Source organism: Corylus avellana, chromosome ca4, assembly GCF_901000735.1.
Source record: "Corylus avellana chromosome ca4, CavTom2PMs-1.0".
Taxonomy (NCBI): Eukaryota; Viridiplantae; Streptophyta; class Magnoliopsida; order Fagales; family Betulaceae; genus Corylus; species Corylus avellana.
The window spans coordinates 24,347,487-24,367,521 of NC_081544.1; the positions used below are offsets into that span (position 1 = coordinate 24,347,487).

General features: G+C 35.0%; 1 protein-coding gene across 1 annotated transcript; it reads left to right on the plus strand.

Moving 5' to 3' along the window:
* Positions 1 to 10,521: 10,521 nt before the first annotated feature.
* Positions 10,522 to 17,985, plus strand: LOC132178258 (uncharacterized). Its single transcript, XM_059590708.1, is given in 6 exon segments — positions 10,522 to 10,644; positions 17,176 to 17,259; positions 17,377 to 17,463; positions 17,548 to 17,582; positions 17,810 to 17,859; positions 17,862 to 17,985. Coding segments are annotated over 6 exon segments (468 nt in total). The 3' UTR covers positions 17,951 to 17,985.
* The last annotated feature ends 2,050 nt before the right edge of the window (positions 17,986 to 20,035 follow it).

A 20,035-nucleotide genomic window follows, 5' to 3' on the forward strand; every position in this document is an offset into this window, starting at 1 on the left:
TGACTGTCATTTTAATATGGTCAATTACATTAACTTTTGATAATGAAAGGAGAATTGGTTAGATCAATTAATTCAAATGTTTTGATTAATTTTCATGCCTTGGATGTGAAAAAATTTGTTCACAATCGTTAATGGCCTTTGGACTAATCGGGATGGGATTTGAGACTCGTTCAAAAGGATCTGTAATCAGACCCTTTACTTTATAATTCATCTATTTGACATCATATCTTACTGACTTTAGTGCTGTCATCAAAATCTATAGAGGCCTACATCACAAATAAAGTACTAACTTTTCTTTAATAAGATCGAGCTGATAAATATGTAATTTTAGATGGATCGCAAGGCTCGGGGTGTGATAAATGCCCACGAGACAACACTGTCAATACTTCACATGCTATCACACTACTCATGGGGGGGCAAGGGCAGTGATGACCCTCGCAGCTTTTGCTTTGGACTTTGGTGAATTCTGGATCCTCATGAGGATTCACTCATCTAATCAGCTCGCCAACTCATTGGCATTCCTGAAGGGACTACTTGTCTTGGCAGAGCCCCCAGGGCTGCAGAAACACAAGCAAGCACTTGCTGAACTTGTCAATCTGAACAAGGTCACATTGGAAGTGATAAGGTGCATTTTTGAGTTGCAGAAGCTTCCTAACTGTTAGGGGTGAACACCAAATTCAGATGCTCAGCGGAATTAATCTACCCCTCTTTGTGCAAATTAAATAGTAAAACAATAGCAAAATAATAATCAAGCAAACCCACAAGCAAGACACCAAGATTTTTACGTGGAAAACCCTCCAATGCGAAGGTAAAAACCACGGGACCTAGTCCAGTTAAATCTTCCACTATCAACAATAATGAGTTTACAATTTGTCTTCCCTAGAGAAATATCTAGAGGTTATCACCACATCAAGAATACATGCATTCTTAGATTAAACATAAATTCATCACCCTAAAGTGGATTCCAACAATAATAAAGAAAGATTTCACCAAGTAGGTATTAGCAACCAAGCGATTGGAGAGGAATTCCAACGATCGACACCAGTCAATACGTAGCACTCGTCGTCAGGAGCAACACTCTAAAATTGCATCAAGATCGGACCACAAACGAACCTCCAATCTCTGACGGATGTGAATAGGCAAAACCCCTTTTTTTTTCTCCTTTTTCTTTTTCTTTCTCTCCCTACGCCGCACTGTCGCCGCACTCTTTCTTTTCTTTTCTTCTCTTCTTTTTGTCTCACACGTCTCTAGTCTTACATTTCATATGTACATATATATATATCACACAAAGAGTTTGAAACTCTTTGTGTTGTCCACGTGGGTTGGTCCCCACATAAAGAGGGACCACCCAACAAATCTCCCCCTCCCGATTATGTGAGGGGCTGCATCAAGCCCGCCGCGCTTCTGCAAATTTCAAGCTTTTGCATAGGCAACGATTTTGTCATTATATCTGACCCATTATCATCAGTATGGATTTTCTCAATCTGTAACAGCTTATCCTCCAGTGCATCACGAATCCAATGACATTTAACATCGATATGTTTCGATCTTGAATGGAAAGTTGAATTCTTACTGAGATGGATGGCACTCTGACTATCACAATAAAGCACATACCTCTCTTGCTGTAGACCCAATTCTTGTAAGAACTTTTTCATTCATAATAATTCTTTGGCCGCTTCAGTGATAGCAATGTATTCTGCCTCTGTGGTAGACAAAGCAACACACTTCTGCAATCTGGACTGCCATGACACTGCTCCCCCTGAATAAGTTATCAGGTACCCTGAAGTAGATTTTCTAGAATCAATATCTCCAGCCATATCTGCGTCTGTAAACCCATCAAGCACCTGTTGACCACTGCCGAAGCACAAACATACTCTCGAAGTACCTCTAAGATACCTGAAAATCCATTTCACAGCTGCCCAATGTTCTTTGCCAGGATTAGAAAGGAATCGATTGACAACTCCAACTGCATGAGCGATATCAGGTCTCGTACACACCATAGCGTACATCAAGCTACCCACGGCTGATGCGTAAGGCACTTTCTTCATTTCATCTTTTTCTTTCTCACTTGTAGGAATTTGCTTTGAACTCAACTTCAAATGACCTGCAAGTGTAGAGCTCACTGGTTTTGCCTTGCTCATGTTGAATCTGTCTAATACCTTCTCAATATAACTCTCTTGTGATAGCCACAATTTTCCTTTCTTCCTATCACGAGAGATCTTCATACCAAGGATATGCTTTGCGGGTCCCAAGTCCTTCATAGCAAAGGACTTACTCAATTCTTTATTCAATCTGTCAATTTTACTAGTGTCACGACAAACAATCAACATGTCGTCCACATATAGCAAGAGAATAATAAATTCTCCATCAGAGAATTTCTTCACAAACACACAATGATCTGCTCTAGTTCTCTCATACCCATGATCAACTATAAAAGAATCAAACTTCTTATACCACTGTCTCGGTGCCTGCTTGAGTCCGTACAAGCTCTTTTTCAACCGACACACTAAGTGTTCTTTGCCTTTAGCTGTGAACCCCTCTGGTTGCTCCATATAAATTTCCTCCTCCAAGTCACCATGAAGGAAAGCAGTCTTCACATCAAGCTGTTCGATCTCCAAATTCATTTTGGCAGCCAAACTCAAAACAACTCTGATCGAAGACATCTTTATCACGGGTGAGAAAATTTCATCAAAATCAATGCCCTTCTTTTGACCGAACCCCTTTACAACTAGTCGCGCCTTGTACCTTGGCTGTGATCTGTTTGGTTCAACCTTGCATCTGAACACCCATTTATTCTTGAGTGCTCTCTTGCCCTTAGGCAGTTCTACCAAATCATATGTGTGATTCTCATGCAAGGATTTCATCTCGTCTTGCATGGCTTCTAACCATTGATTTTTCTGGTCATGTAGCATAACCTCTTGATAACTTTCTGGCTCTCCCCCATCAGAAAGTAACATATACTCATTAACTGAATATTTTCTGGAAAGCTGTCGGTCTCTAGTAGATCTCCTCAACTGAATCTCAGCGGCTGGTTTTGAAGAAGCTTGCTCTAGATGCTCTTCTGACTCCACACTATCAATTGTAGGCTCACCATTTTCACCAACTGTATCAACCTGTTCTTCTTGTACATCTCCCATGTGTTCATCATGCATCACACAAGGAGGAATAACTGGATCTAAATCAACACGGTATTCACTTAGAGACTCTGCCTTTTTCTGATCCAAGTCTTCAATGGTTTGATCTTCAAAGAATACGACATCTCTGCTTCGTATGATTTTCTTATTAACTGGATCCCACAGTCTGTAACCAAACTCCTCATGCCCATAACCCATGAAGATACATTGCTTGACTTTGCTATCAAGCTTTAACCTCTCGTCTCTAGGAATATGGACGAATGCCCTGCAGCCAAACACTCTCAAGTGCTTAAAAGAAACATCTTTCCCTGTCCAAACCCTTTGAGGAATGTCACCATCCAAAGGAACTGAAGGAGAAAGATTTATCAAGTCAACTGCTATCCTCATTGCCTCACCCCAAAAATGTTTAGGCAATTTTGCATGAGAGAGCATATACCTGATTCTCTCGCAGATGGTTCTGTTCATTCTCTCTGCTATACCATTATGCTGCGGAGTCTTGGGCACAGTTTTCTCAAGCCAGATTCCATGGCTTTTGCAATACTCTTCAAACGGTCCTCTGTATTCACCACCATTGTCTGCACGGACGCATTTTAACTATCTTCCAGTTTCTCTTTCAACCTTCATATGAAAGACTTTGAACATACCCAATACCTGATCTTTGGTTTTCAAAGCAAACACCCATACCTTTCTAGAGTGGTCATTAATAAAAATTACATAATAAAGAGCACCACCTAGAGTTTTAGTGTTCATAGTGCAGATATCAGTGTGAACTAAATCAAGAATGTTAGACTTTCTTGATGAAGAGGATTTTTGAAATGAAACTCTTCTTTGTTTTCCAACAAGACAATGAGTGCAGAGTGTTAATGACGTACCTTTATTATTAGGTAGGAGCTGTTTCTTGGCAAGAATCTGAAGTCATTTCTCACTTATATGACCAAGCCTCTTGTGCCATAGCTCAGTGGAGTTTTCATTCTCAACAACAATCGTATCTCCCTTGACTAGTCTTGCAGCTGTCTTGTAGAGAGTGTTGGTCTTCTTTCCCCTGGCTAAGATAAAAGAACCCTTAGTCAGTTTCCACTGTCCACCTCCAAGGTAATTGTAGTAGCCTTCATCATCAAGTTTCCCAATAGAAATCAAGTTGAAGTGCATTTCAGGAACATGCCTGACATTCTTGAGAATCAATTTGCACCCAATGCTGGTTTCTAGCTGTATATCTCCCATGCCCACAACTTTATACTTTGCTTCATTTCTCATCCTAATCCAACCAAAATCGCCACTGGTGTAGGAAGAGAAGAAATCTCTATGTGGAGTAATATGAAAAGATGCTACTGTATCAACTACCCACGTAAATTCATCACATGCGAGATTAACATAAGCTTCATCAAAAGCAAATACCACATTACCATCAGATGCAACTACTGCAGTGTCTTTTTCTTCTTGACGTTCTTCGTCTTTTCATTCAACTGTTCCCTCTTAAACTTTCTGCAATCTCTTCTTATATGCCCAGGCTTGCCATAGTGAAAATATTTTATGTCTGTTTTTGAATAAGACTTTCCTCTTGACTTGTCACGACTGTCATACCTGTGAGGTTTTCTGCTTTTACTTCTCCCCCGCCTTTCTATAACAAGTGCCTCTGAATGAGAATAAATACCTTGCTCTTTCCTTCTTGCCTTTTCATTGAACATGCTGTCTTTTACCTTACCCATAGTTATCACACCATTGGGAGCCGAATTACTGAGTGACACCACCAAGGTTTCCCAATTGTCTGGCAAAGAACTCAACACAAGTAATGCTTGCACCTCATCATCTAGTGCAAGTTTCACGGTAGACAACTCGTTCAACATTTCCTGAAAATTACTCAGATGCTCCGTAACACTATGCCCATCTTTGTACTTCAAATTCACAAGCCTTCTTATCACAAAGGCTTTGTTTTGAGCAGTCTTTCGTTCATAAAGACTCTCTAACTTCTGCCAAAGACCATAGGCATCAACTTCTTTGGCCACGTGATGAAAGACACTTTGATCAACCCACTGCCTAATATATCCAACAGCTTTCCTATTTAATTTCTTCCAATCATCGTTGGTTACAGCAACTGGTTTAACACCTTTCAATTCAATGGGGTCAAACAATTCCTTGCAATACAAAATATCTTCCATCCTAGTCTTCCAAATTGAATAATTGGAAGCTGTGAGTTTAACCATGCTATTAGATGACTCTTCCATTTAATTCACACAAGAACTCCACACGAACAATGAACCAAAGGCTCTGATACCACTTTGTTAGGGGTGAACACCAAATTCAGATGCTCAGCGGAATTAATCTACCCCTCTTTGTGCAAATTAAATAGTAAAACAATAGCAAAATAATAATCAAGCAAATCCACAAGCAAGACACCAAGATTTTTACGTGGAAAACCCTCCAATGCGAAAGTAAAAACCACGGGACCTAGTCCAGTTAAATCTTCCACTATCAACAATAATGAGTTTACAATTTGTCTTCCCTAGAGAAATATCTAGAGGTTATCACCACATCAGAATACATGCATTCTTGGATTAAACATAAATTCATCACCCTAAAGTGGATTCCAACAATAATAAAGAAAGATCTCACCAAGTAGGTATTAGCAACCAAGTGATTGGAGAGGAATTCCAACGATCGACACCAGTCAATACGTAGCACTCGTCGTCAGGAGCAACACTCTAAAATTGCATCAAGATCGGACCACAAACGAACCTCCAATCTCTGACGGATGTGAATAGGCGAAACCCTTTTTTTTTTCTCCTTTTTCTTTTTCTTTCTCTCCCTGCGCCGCACTGTCGCGCACTCTTTCTTTTCTTTTCTTCTCTTCTTTTTGTCTCACACATCTCTAGTCTCACATTTCATATGTATATATATATATCACACAAAGAGTTTGAAACTCTTTGTGTTGTCCACGTGGGTTGGTCCCCACATAAAGAGGGACCACCCAACACTAACTATGGTACAGAGAATGTGCCAGCATTGTCAAAAACCATGGACCATGTCCCTGTGGATGTCTATTGGGTCGTTAGAACTGTTGTCGGTTGCTCTGCTCAGATGACTCGCGCCACTAATGATGAGTGAGTTGCTTATTTTGGGCAAGAATCTGGCTTTTGAATGAATAAAATTTTTGTACCATTTCTCAATTTGTTCTTGTCATCACCCCAATTTCATTGGTTGCCCTGATTTCAGGGACCAATCAGTGGATCTATCCAGCTTGGCTCATAATCTCGACAGCATCCTCAACAATCTTAAGAAGCAACTAAATATTTGCAAACAACAAATAGGTTAGTTAGTTAGTTACTCATGAGTAACGAACTATACCTGGCTGTGTGTTCTACATAGAACCCAATATGCTTCCTTTACCTGGCAATGCCATGAAAAATGACTTGCTGGTGAAAGATTGTGTTTAAATGCAGGGGAGACTGAGATGGAGGCTTATCAGACGCTCAGGAATCTATTTCAAATCCATCCCAAAATAGTGGAGGTTTTTAAGGCGCTGTGTTATGGCAAGAGTAATTTGCAGCCACTCATTGATGGCTCTAATCATTTCAATGAGGTTTGCAAAGCATCATTCTACTCATAGAAAATGGTAAATTTAATCATTTAATCAATACTTAAACATTTTTTGAAATGATATTTCTTCCGAAAAGAGCTCGGTGTCTCATGTCTACAAGCAAACAATGTTAACTACACAACATACCATGTTTTTCCTATTTGGTGCTAACACCATAATTATATGGCACAAGGAGGTTAACTTTGATGTTGTGCTGAAGCATAAATATGTGTTGTTGCTCATTTCGGGCCCAGATATCTCGGATAATGATCTTAGGACTCTCAAGCAGCTTCATAGAGAGATAGGCAATCGTGGTAAGATTGTTTGGGTTCCATTAACCGTGGGGCAGACAAACATCAACATGGAATGGGTGTTTAGAAACCGAAGCTCCGAGGTGCCAATGTACCTTGTGCAGCAATTTTTACACATAATACCAGGGATTAAGTTCATCAAGGAAGAGTGGCACTTCAGGAATGAGCCTATTGTTGTTGTGATTAACCCAAAAGTGAGGGTAGAACTAGGGGTGCAAAGGCGGTTACGGTTAGCGGTTAGTGGCAATAACCGCTAACCGTAACCGCCCTAGCGGTTAGTAAATTTCACTAACCGCAACCGCTAACCGCCTAGCGGTTAACGGTTAGCGGTTAGTGGCCGGTTAGCGGTTAGTGAAATAGATAACCGCCCGCTAACCGCTTTTTTAAAATTGGGCTTTTTTTTTTGGGCTTTTTTTTACCCTCATTTTTTTTTCTTGTATTTTTAATATCTTCTTGGGCCCAATTGCTATAAATATTTGAATTGTCATTGGATCATATGATTAAGTGTTGATCTTATAAACTTACAAACAAACAAAAATACTTCAATTGTAGTTATAAGTAACACATTGTTTAATCCAATGTCAATTACTTAATTTGATATTATATGAATCACATTGTCATTGTCATTGTACATGAATAATTGATTAAGTATTGGAATTGTAATTGGATCATATAGTTAAATATTTATCTTATACATTTATATTATTCAATATGCATATAATATAACTATAAGCAATTATATATATATATATATATATATATATATAAAATTCAAAATTGTTCAAAATTGTTAATTTTCTTTTTTTTTTTTCTTTCAAAAAATGGTTAAATTTCTTTTTCTAAAAAATGTTCAAAAAATACATTAATACTTCAATTGTGATTATAAGTAACACATTGTTGAATCTAATGTCAATTACTTAATTTGATATTATATAATCATATAGTCTCATTAAATTATATCATATGATTCATATGATTAATTATTTAAATTCTTATCATATTTACTTATAATCTTTTTTCTTTGAATTGAACTTAATATCTAATGGTAAATGGTAATGTTCAAACTCCTAAATCCTAAATTCCTAAAGTATCTAATAATGCTTTAATTAAATTGTAGACTTGTAGTTATAAGTAACATATTGTTTAATTCAATTGAATCAATTGTGATTATCATTGTACATGAATCATATGATTAACTTGTAGACTTATGACTTATGAGTTATGTCATATTATATATGTATTATTTATTATTATATAATCATATGATTTAATGATCAAGTCATCATGTGATATAATCATATCAATTATAGTGATAATATATAAATTACTAAAATTATAATGATAATACATTAATACTTAAATTATGTTTATAAGTAACACATTGGTCATTGTTTAATCCAATGTCAATTACTTAATTTGATATTATACGAATCATATCATCATTGTACATTAATAATATGATTCACTTGAAGTCTTGAATAAAGTATTTGAATTGTCATTGAATCATATGATTAACTATTGATATTATACATTTATATTATTCATATACATATGTAGACTTATATAGACTTATAGGTTTATAACATACATTGGAAATAAGTCTCTAGATATTTAATTGTTGTATTAGTATGAATTAGTATACTTATGAGTTATGTCATATTATATATGTATAATTTGTTATTATATAATCAAATGATTTAATAATCAATCTCATGTGATATAATCATATAAATTATAGTGATAATATATTAATACTCAAATTGTGATTTAATTATTTTTAAAAAAAATTGTGATTTAATGATCAAGTGATTATATGATATAATCATATAAATTATAGTGATAATATATTAATACTCAAATTGTGATTTAATTATTTTTTAAAAAAATTGTGATTTAATGATCAAGTGATTATGTTATATGTATAATTATAAAAATATATTATATAAAAAGGCGGTTAGCGGTTAGCGGTTACGGTTAGTAGACCCAATAACCGCTAACCGCTAACCGCTAACCGCTAGGCGGTTATGGCGGTTAGGCGGTTAGCGGTTAATGCGGTTAAACGGTTAGGCGGTTAGGCGGTTGGCGGTTATAGCGGTTAGCGGTTAGCGGGCGGTTAAAAACCGCCCGCCTTTACACCCCTAGGTAGAACACCGGATTTCACTCCAGCAGATAAATGGAATCGACTCTTTCCCTTGTTTCAGAAAGAAACATATTGACGTTCTTGTCGATGGCATGTGTAGGTGTGCATGTCAGTGTCTTTGTGTTCACCGTGAACGTACCAACGTATGAATATTGCCAACCCTACTACAACAAAGACGAAGGTAACACTCGGGTGGAGATGGAAATCTGCTCCCCATTTCAATTGAAAGAGGATTCAGCCCTGTAATACAACGGTATATATTATAATAGAATATGAGCAACTGATATATGGAGATGAATATTTAAGATTGTTATTTTCTGTAGAAATAAGAAACTTTATTTGTAAAAGATTAATTGTTTTTGTTGATATGATCACCCTGTCAAAATCCCAACTTTCTTTAGAACCGAAGATCTAATTGACTTTATATTTACAAATTGGCCTACAACAAAACACTACGAGATCGATGTGCTGGTATCAAGGTGGAGTTGTATTTCTTCCCATTCCTTCGTCTAGTTTATGTTATTTTGATGGAATTTAAGTCAATTTTGAGATTTTTTGGAAATAGTCTCAAATTTATACTTTAACTTGGTTATTCATTTGAGTTCTTTTTCGGAGGACCATGAGGGAGTAGTATCATGCTATGAATCACAATCCTATACCAAGTATTGTGAGGATCTGCTTTTTTGTTTATATATTAAGGGGGTCGTTACCCGTGGCGGATCCACAAATTTATAAGGACAACCTATTCTAATAAGTGACAAGTGTCATCACTTGAATCCCTACTCCGAACCAAAACGCACCCTAAGCAAAAAACGGTGCATTTTTTGCTTTAAAAACGCACTCTCAAAACAGCGTTGTTGAGTTAAAGGCCACAAGTCAAGCAAATTCAAGTAACAGTATTCATGATGTCTTGAAGCGCGTGTGGACCTTGGATGGTGTTGAGGAGGGTTCTGATTTCCATCGTATGGCAGTTCGTATTTTTCAGAATAAAGAAAAGAGAGAGGTGTTCGCTGTGTTGAAAAAACCACATTTGCAGCTTATGTTTCTAAAAGATGAAGCGAAATCGATAGACAACCGCCATTTCTTTACTTGATTAGCAAGTGGATAAAATTGCAATAAAACACTTGTTATTTTAGGTGTTGGGATGCTTGAACTATGTGTTTTTATTATTATTATTATTATTATTATTATTATTATTATATTTGGACAATGTAATTTTAGTTTCTCCACTTGATATGACTTATGTTATTTTATATTTGAATAATGCAAATTTGATAAGTGTGATTGTTGAACAATTTCTTTAAAAGATAGTTTTATGTGTTTTATCTTATTAATTGTTAATATTTTTTAGGTATCACTCACATGGACTATGATGATTATATGGATTATGGTAATGATGATCATTTTCATGATAATAACAAGAATGATGATAATGATGATAGTAATGATGAATTTTACCATCTTGTTTTTGCTGGATGTCGTGCAGTAGTGACATATGCCATTAAATACATTGATAAACAACATTGTAAAAATTATAAAGAAATTGGATATAGGTGGTTGATACATATGATGACTGGAAATGAGACTATATGTCATGATATGTTTAGAATGAAACCACGTATTTTCTTTCAATTATGTAATGTTCTGCAACATACATATGGACTTTAGCACACGAGGCATATTAGACTAGAAGAGTCAGTAGGTATATGTTTGTTTATTCTTGGACAAGGATTATGTAATAGAATGGTTCAAGAAATGTTCCAACATTCTGGTGAGACTATACATAGACATTTTTATACAGTTCTGAAAGCGCTTAACCTAATGGCAATGGATCTCATCAAACCTTCTGATCTCATCAAATCCATTGTATTGGCCACATTTTAAGGTACTTACTTTATTTGTTTATCAATATTGCTCAATGTGTGCTTACGTTTTGTTAAAGTAGCTTAATAAGTATCTAAAATTTAATTACGTGTATTTTAGGACTATATCGGTGCCATTGATGGAACACATATCCCAGTTGTTGTTAGAAAGGATAAGAAAATTTCATTCATTGGAAGAAAATGAACACGAACTCAAAATGTGATGGCGGCATGCAATTTTGATTTACTTTTCACATTTATTATGGTAGGATGGGAAGGTGTGGCACATGCACTAGAAGAAATTTGGTCATTAGTAACCAAATTAATAGCGGCGACCCAAAAGTGGCCGCTAATAAGGGGTCATTAGCGGCAACTTATAAAAGTTGCCGCTAATAGCCTTTAATTAGCGGCGACATTTAAGTTGCCGCTATTTAAACACAATTAGCGGCATCTACCAATTGCCGCTATTATGAGCATAACAGCGGCGACATCCCAAAGTGGCCGCTATTTAGGGGTCAATAGCGGCAACTTTAAGAGTTGCCGCTAATGGTCTTTACCAAAAAAGAGAAGAAAAAAAATCTTAAGTGCCTAATAGCGGCCACATGAAAAGTTGCCGCTATTATGCCCCTAATAGCGGCCACTTTATGAGTTGCTGCTAATGGTATTTACAAACAAAGGGGGAAAAAAAAAAAAAAAATAGGCCTATTAGCCGCAACTAAAAGTTGCCGCTAATGAAAAAAAAATAGGCCTATTAGCGACAACTTAAAGTTGCCGCTATTACGTTCCTAATAGCAGCAACTTTATAGTTGCCGCTAATGGTCTTTACAAAAAAAGGAAAAAAAAAAAAAAAATAGGCCTATGAGCGGCAACCTTAGGTCTTTACAAAAACAGTTGCCGCTATTACGTGCCTAATAGCGGCAACCTTAGTAGTTGCCGCTATTAGGGGCCTAATAGCGGCAACTTTACCAGTTGCTGCTAATGGTCTTTACAAACAAGGGAAAAAAAAAAAATAGGCCTATTAGCGGCAACTTTAAAAGTCACCGCTATTAGGGCCCTAATAGCGGTTACCAAAAAGGGGGAAAAAAAAATAGGCCTATTAGCGGCAACTTTTAGTTGCCGCTATTACGTGCCTAATAGCAGCAACTTTAGGAGTTGCCGCTAATGGTCTTTACAAACAAGGAAAAAAAATATAGGCCTATTAGCGGCCACTGAAAGTTGCCGCTATTAAGGGACTAATAGCGGCAACTTTAGCAGTTGCCGCTATTTTACCCCTGAAAAAAAAAAAAAAAAAACCACAAATTATAAATAATTGGGCGATACTATTGACCCTACATATATAATAGAAAAGATTAATTACCAAAAATTCACCTCCAATAATATGTCATTATTTCTTTTATATTAATTCTTGGTGAATTTTTTCTATTTTCTATTCTTATTTTTTTTTATAAAAAATCAATATTTATTTTTTTCTTTTAAAGAAAACAAATTCTCGAATTAATTATTATTGATGTTTTCTATTTCTATTTCTTATTCTTATTTAAATGTTTGATCGAACAATTGACCGATCTTGGTGAATTAATTCGATTGATCATGATAGGATCAAATGATCGATCGATCCAGGTGAATTAGTTCGATTGATCGTGATATGATCAAATATCGATCTTAATGAATTAGTTCGATTGATCGTGATAAGAACAAATGATTAATCGAACATCCGATTGATCTTAATGAATTAGTTCGATTGATCATGATAAGAACAAATGATTGATCGAACATTCGATTGATCATAACGAATTAGCTCAATTGATCGTGATAGGATTAAATGTTCGATCAAACATCCGATCGATCTAAATGAATTAGTTCGATTGATCGTGATATGTTTAAATGATCGATCAAACATCCGATCGATCTAAATGAATTAGTTTGATTGATCGTGATATGTTTAAATGATCGATCAAACATCCGATCGATCCTAATAAATTAGTTCGATTGATCGTGATAGGATCAAATGTTCGATCAAACATCCGATCGATCTAAATGAATTAGTTCGATTGATCGTGATATATTTAAATGATCGATCAAACATCCGATCGATCATAATGAATTAGTTCGATTAATCGTGATAGGATCAAATGTTCGATCAAACATCTGATCGATCCTAATGAATTAGCTGGATTGATCTTGATAAAATCAAATGTTCGATCGATCTTAGTTAATTAATTCGATTGATCGTGATAGGATCAAATTATCGATCAAACATCCGATTGATCCTACTGAATTAATTCGATTGATTGTGATAAGATCAAATGATCGATCAAACATCCGATCGATCTAGATAAATTAGTTCGATTGATCGTAATAGGATCAAACATCTGATCGATCATAAGGAATTAGTTCGATTGATCGTGATAGGATCAAATGATCGGTCAAACATCTGATCGATCCTTGTGAATTAGTTCGATTGATCGTGATAGGATCAATGATCGATTAAACATCCGATCGATCCTAATGAATTAGTTCGATTGATCGTGATAGGATTAATGTTCGATCAAACATCCGATCGATCCTAGTGAATTAGTTCGATTGATCATGATATGATCAATTGATATATCAAACTGGATACAATTGAAGGTTCAATCGAACATTCAATTGAACTGTAAGCTTTTTATATTATCTTAGTGCCTTAGTTATATTGATCTTATATTATCTTTGGATTTTGCATTATTTTATAATTAATTATAAGATAAATATCAACTTAATGATCGTTATCATAAAAATTTATTAAACAGAAATTTTTAGTTAATATTATAATAATAAAAACATATTACAAGAGAAAAATTAAAAAAACAAACATCCGATCGATCCTAATGAATTAGTTCGATTGATCATAGTATGATCAATTGATAGATCAAATTGACAAATTGGATACAATTCTAGGTTCGATCGAACATTCAATTGAACTGTAAGCTTTTTATATTATCTTAGTGCTTTAGTTATATTGATCTTATATTATCTTTGGATTTTGTATTATTTTATAATTAATTATAAGATAAATATCAACTTAATTATTTTTATCATAAAAATTTATTAAATGAAAATTTTTAGTTAATAGTATAATAATAAAAACATATTACAAGAGAAAAATTAAATAAATAAATAAATAAAAAATTAAAAAATTGTAAGTATAATTTAAAAAAAAAAAAAAAAAACCTCAGGGGCGACATATTGGATCGCCGCTATTTGAGATAATTAGCGGCGACTACATTGATTGTACCAAATAAAATTAGCGCCATCTCTGAAATTGGCGCTAATTTTCTGAAATTTTATGAAATTTTCATACCATTTTTTTTTGTTTTCTGACTCAAAGTCCCAAAATCACTTTGACTCAAAATAAAATCACTCTTTCACTCTCACTCTCTCTCTCGATCTCACTCCGAGAAACAGCGAAATCAACAAGACAGGAAGAGGAAGAAGAAGAAGGAGAAGGAGAAGATAGACGAACCTAGATCGAATCGAATCGGATCCGACCCACATACGCACATCCTCCTCGTATGTACGTGGGTCTTTGTGTATTTTTGTGTTTTGAGGCTGTTTATGGACCTGGGTCTTTGTTTTCGTCCCCTGTAATTTTGAGTTGAGCTTGCATATGTTGTTTTCTTTTCTGTGAACATTGGCTTTGACGGTGAAATGATGTCTTTTTATGTGGGTATTTTATCTTTCGGCTAATTTTGAATTACCTCATATGGGGTTTCCTTGTTTGTTTTTTTCTTAATGATTATTGGTGATCTTCAAGGTGTTTCTATATTTTTGCCTGTTTTCTCAAGTGATTGTTTTGTATTAGTCGCTAATTTGAATTCAATGAGATGCTTTTCATATTCTTTCTTTTGCTTTCGGTGATTTTCTAGGTGGTGTACGTATTTGATTAATCTCCCATTTGTTCTATTGTCTTAAACGTTGTTCTTGCATGTAGGACTTCTTCTTTCTTTATTTATGCTAGATTGAACTCACTGAGATGCATTAAGACCGGAGAGAGCCCATTGAGATATATTTAGTTTGTTTAGATATTGGGATTTCAAGGGTAGGTCCTTAGATTTTATTGTTGGTTCTAATTGAATTTCATGAATCAATTATAAAATATATGGAATCTTACTTTATTTGTGGGAGGAATGATTCATGTGTGTACTGTATCTGGTAATTTCTCAATGCTTTCTGCTAATCTTTGGAGATGGTTGTTCTTTTGCAAACTTGAGAGATAATAATGTTTCACCATCCTTACTTTGATGGGGCTACGTAAAAAATATGAATCGGAAGCACATGATGGTTTTCCTTTTCCTAAATGGAGGTATAAGAACCCAAGGGATACAAAGTTCCTCATGGGCGTCTGACTGTATGGAATGACATTGCCAAGTTGTGTTTTGACGGTTTTTGATGAAATAGGCTATTGCTGATACTCGATGTGTATCACATCTAAAGCTCTTTTTGTGTTCTCATCATGCAAATTTGTCTACTGGCAAGGTGCAGTATTGATTTACAGAAATCCTACCAGTTTTTTTATATAGCTTAGGCTCTTATTTCATACTTGCTTGGTAAAGTCCAACATAATCATCATAATGCTGTAATGTTGTTGTACAGCATGACATTTGAGCCACCTTTGAGCACCTAATTTTGTTTCATAGGTGAGCAATGTCGATGGCCTAGATTTAGCTGCCCAATTGCATGACCAATAAGGATCAATCATGTAGAGAAAAGGTAAGCTATGGAATTCACCTTTATTTTTTTATTTTTTTATTTTTTTTTAAGAATTTAGTAGGTCAGGTTGGTGCCACTTTGGCAACAACGAAAAGAAAATAAAAGAATTTAAGAATTTAGTTTGGAAGCAAATAAAATAACTCTTAAGAATAAAAAGGAAATGAAATATTTATCTTTTGGAGGCATAAAAATTGCTTGATATCCACTCAAATAAAGACTTGGAGGCGCTAGGGAAGACCAATGCCACTTTTGTTCCTCAACTGCTCTATTGCGTCTTGGGTTCTTTCAAGATGCTATGTGTTAAGTCCAGCAATATCTTTGGCAACGCTGGCACTTTTTCTGGTAGCAAATCAGGGGTAGCTGCAAGAATAGGCTGGTCTCACACTCATACGATCACATAGTTGACATATCCATTTGGGCTTTGCTTGGCTTTTCCATGAAGTAATGGGATGATCATTGGCTCCGTTCTTGTGTGTGTTTTCTTCTTTGATAATTACTGAACCTGCATACATCTGCCACTATAGATGCTTTTCCTATAAAATCTAGATTTTGAGACCTGTTATGGTCATTTTTCCTTTATAGTTTTCTGGTGACATGTTGGGCCATATCTCTTTGTGCTTTTTGCTCTTTCTGTCCATGAGTTCTCCATAAAAATATTAGTGTGTGTTTCCGTATCTTATTTTCTTCTGGATTTTATGGGGTTTCCTTAATTGTACGATTAGAAACTAGTAGTTATGTCAAATGGGCGTTGAAGAGGTTTCACTGAACTTTCTCAGGTAACCTTTATTTTTTCAGGAGTTGTAGTTAATGGATTCAGATAAGTGACTGCAAAAATATAATTTATATAGTGTTCTGGAATGTCTTATATATTTATCGAGGTTCTTGAGTTTGTTTTGTTTTGTTTTTTTTTTTTTTTTAATCGATTTGGTGTCAGAAAATGCACTTGCTATATAGCTTATATCTTATAGTTTTTTGGCAAGACCTTTATCAACAGCATAATGTTGCAACGTTGTCATCCTGCAGGACATATATGCCAACGTTGAGCACCTAATTTTGTTTCATATGCGAGCAATGCCGATTGCCTTGATCTTTTTGCCCAATGGCATGACCAGCTAGTTTCAAGCATCTACAGAAACAGTAAGTTATTGAGTTCACATTATTGTTTTTTCTTTGTTAAAACTTAGTTTCTCTCTCAGAAAGGTTTCTCTCTCTCTCTCTCTCTCTCTCACACACACACACTCACTCACACACACATTTTGTAGCAATGCAGATTATTGATTAATTGAAAGTGCCATTGATTCTGCAACAAGAGTCTGTTATGGAATAGGTTGCCTTTCCTGTTTCTTATTATTGAGTTGTTTTATGTTGTTATGCATCACTTTTTCCATAAATTTGATGTAATTAGCAAGAAACTGAATATGAAGAGGAAGTTTCTGAGGAAGAAGGATCTCAAAAAGGATCTGAAGAAGAATCTGAAGGAAATAATGAAGTTAGTAATAATGACCAGCTGTTACTTTGATGGCTTTATTGTGCTTATGTTTTGGATTGTTTTATGGGTGTTGCTCATCAACATGATTCCATTGTCTTTTTCTCAATTAATGTTTAGCAGAAGCTGAAAGGCACTCAAGGTATTATCCAGATTGAAAATCCTAATTTGGTAAAGCAAAAGTCCTTGAAAGCCAGAGATATCGATGTAAGCTCCACCAAATTTTCTCATGCATTCTTCATTTATTAACTTATGCCAAAAAAAGAAGTAATGTTGTTTCTTCCTGTGCAGTTGGGGAAAACAACTGAACTTTCAAGGCGTGAAAGGTTTGTTAATGGTCACTTTTGTTCTTCAAGAGGACATATTTATGTTCTATTTCGAAGTGGGAGTCCATATTTTTTATTTTTTATTTTAAATATATCTTTGTGGTTTTCTTTGATTCTTTTTCAGTCCTATGACACAAATCTTCTGTGGAGTACATACTTCTTTATACTTTGAACAGATTTGCATGTAAAGCAATTGTATTTATTATCAACTTTTGTGTATCATGTAGAGAGGAGATAGAGAAACAGAAAGCTCATGAGTGATATATGAAATTGCAAGAACAGGGAAAACAGAACAAGCTAAGAAAGATTTAGGTAATAAATCATGTCTTTTAGAATTTCTAATGACCTTTTCTTTAGTGGATAAGTAAAGGGCTTCTTATAACCTTTTGGGCTGCTTTGGTTCTTTACATCTTGGTTAGCTTCCAAAATTTTATTCGTATGGTCTTTTTTTTTTCAGTTTAGTAAACTTTTGGGAGTTGGTGGATAACTGGATATTTGAAATATTTAACAAAATTTTATAGTGCTCATTTATGGGTTGTTCATTGTTATTTTTTCATGCTGTTCTAATCCTTGTTGCCAGATGACATCAGCAATTGCGATTGAAGATGTGCGAAGGGAGGTGAAAGTATTGCGAGCCTTGACAGGACATAACAATCTAGTACAATTCTATGATGCATTTGAAGACCACGATAATGTCTACATAGTAATGGAGTAAGCTTGGAACAAACTCTACTTTTTGACATCAAATGTTTTACTGCAGCTCATATAAATAATAACTGGTTGACATGAATGATGAATTTATGTTTCTATGGATGGTTCATGAGGGCTTTATAACCATTTATTTATTTATTTACCAATATTCTTGTGCGTCTCTTAAATACAAGCATATGGTATCTGTAATTGTGGCTGACTAAATATGATTTTATAACATAGAAGTCCCTGGAATGATTGCTCACTGCATTGTACTAGACCTTCGACCTTATGGAATTTAATTCTTATTGTGAATATTTCAGGTTATGTGAAGGAGGGGAGCTTCTAGACAGAATACTTTCAAGGTAGTCATTTATTTTATTTCTTTATTTTTGTAGGTTTTTTCTCTGGGGCTTTCAGATGTGCATCACTGTAGTCGTCAACTAGTTATTCTATTACTTTTGTAGGGGTGGAAAATACTCAGAAGATGAGGCAAAGGCTGTCATGGTACAAATACTGAATGTGGTAGCATTTTGTCATCTTCAGGGTGTGGTGCATCGAGATCTTAAACCGGAGGTGGAACACTTCCCATTCTTTTCCTTTACATGCAATTATATCATGAGATGCATACTTGAGGGTTGCATTTATTAAAAATGGATGGTTGTAGGGAATGCAAATATTGACGGAGAAACTGATTTGAGAGTTTTCTAGACTAAGAATTGGCCTGATAAAGGGTCTGTTAGGAGATTTCTGGTGGGGCACCAAATGTTGCCACTCTCATTCATTGCGCTATATGCTTTGAGCTCAGTTAAGATTTGTTTTTAGCGCAATGCAATTTTGCCAAAATTATTAACTTTCAAACAGCATGCTTGCCTTTACCAAACTAAGAGAATCAAAAGCTGGTCAGTGCATGTTCAGCTGACTATGTTTTTGGGATTTTCCAAAGGCCGCTAAATGAATTTGTACATTCAAGTTGTTACCTGCATGTTTTCTTCAAATTATATGCTTGATATCATCTGAACATCAGTTACGTGACTAACCCCTCACCGTCTACTCCCATCTCTTTCTTGGTCTATTATAAACTAGTTGACAGGCCTTGTGATTTAGCAGTTAATATGTACCTTGGTATATAATTGAAAAGCTTAAGTAATTTTATATTTTGGATTGTGTATTACCATGGCAATCAAATCTTTAGCCAAAGTCATGTAACCTTTGCCAAAGAAACTTCTGTCTGCCTACCCCTGTCAAATGTAGAACAGTATTTAGGTAATAAATCATGATAAATTACTCCTTTTCACTTTTAATTGTCGGTTCTAAGTGGTGGTGTGTGTAATGTTGGTTATGGATATTATTTTTAAAGATACAGATAAAACTTGGCTTGTAAAATTATTTTTTTCATCAAATTACAAACTGATAAGATTGTATTGTAGTTACAAATACTTTTATTACCTCCTCCTTTCATGCTTCTATGTTGCTTAAAATTGACTTAATCTTGATTGCTGATTGACTAAGATTAAATAGAAAGTTGCACTCTTCTACTCCATGAGGAGGTATATAGCTATTTGAACAGGACCCTTTTTAAGTAATGTATTTTTCTTGTATTCTTGCTTTTGAATAATGTTATTTTGGAGTTTTTTCTTTTCTGGTTCAAGTGTGTAGTGTTTGCATATGAATATATATATATGTGCTCCTTTTTTTTTTTTTTTTTTTTTTTTTCAATAGCGGCGACCCTTAGGTCGCCGCTATTGAGTTTCTATTTTTTA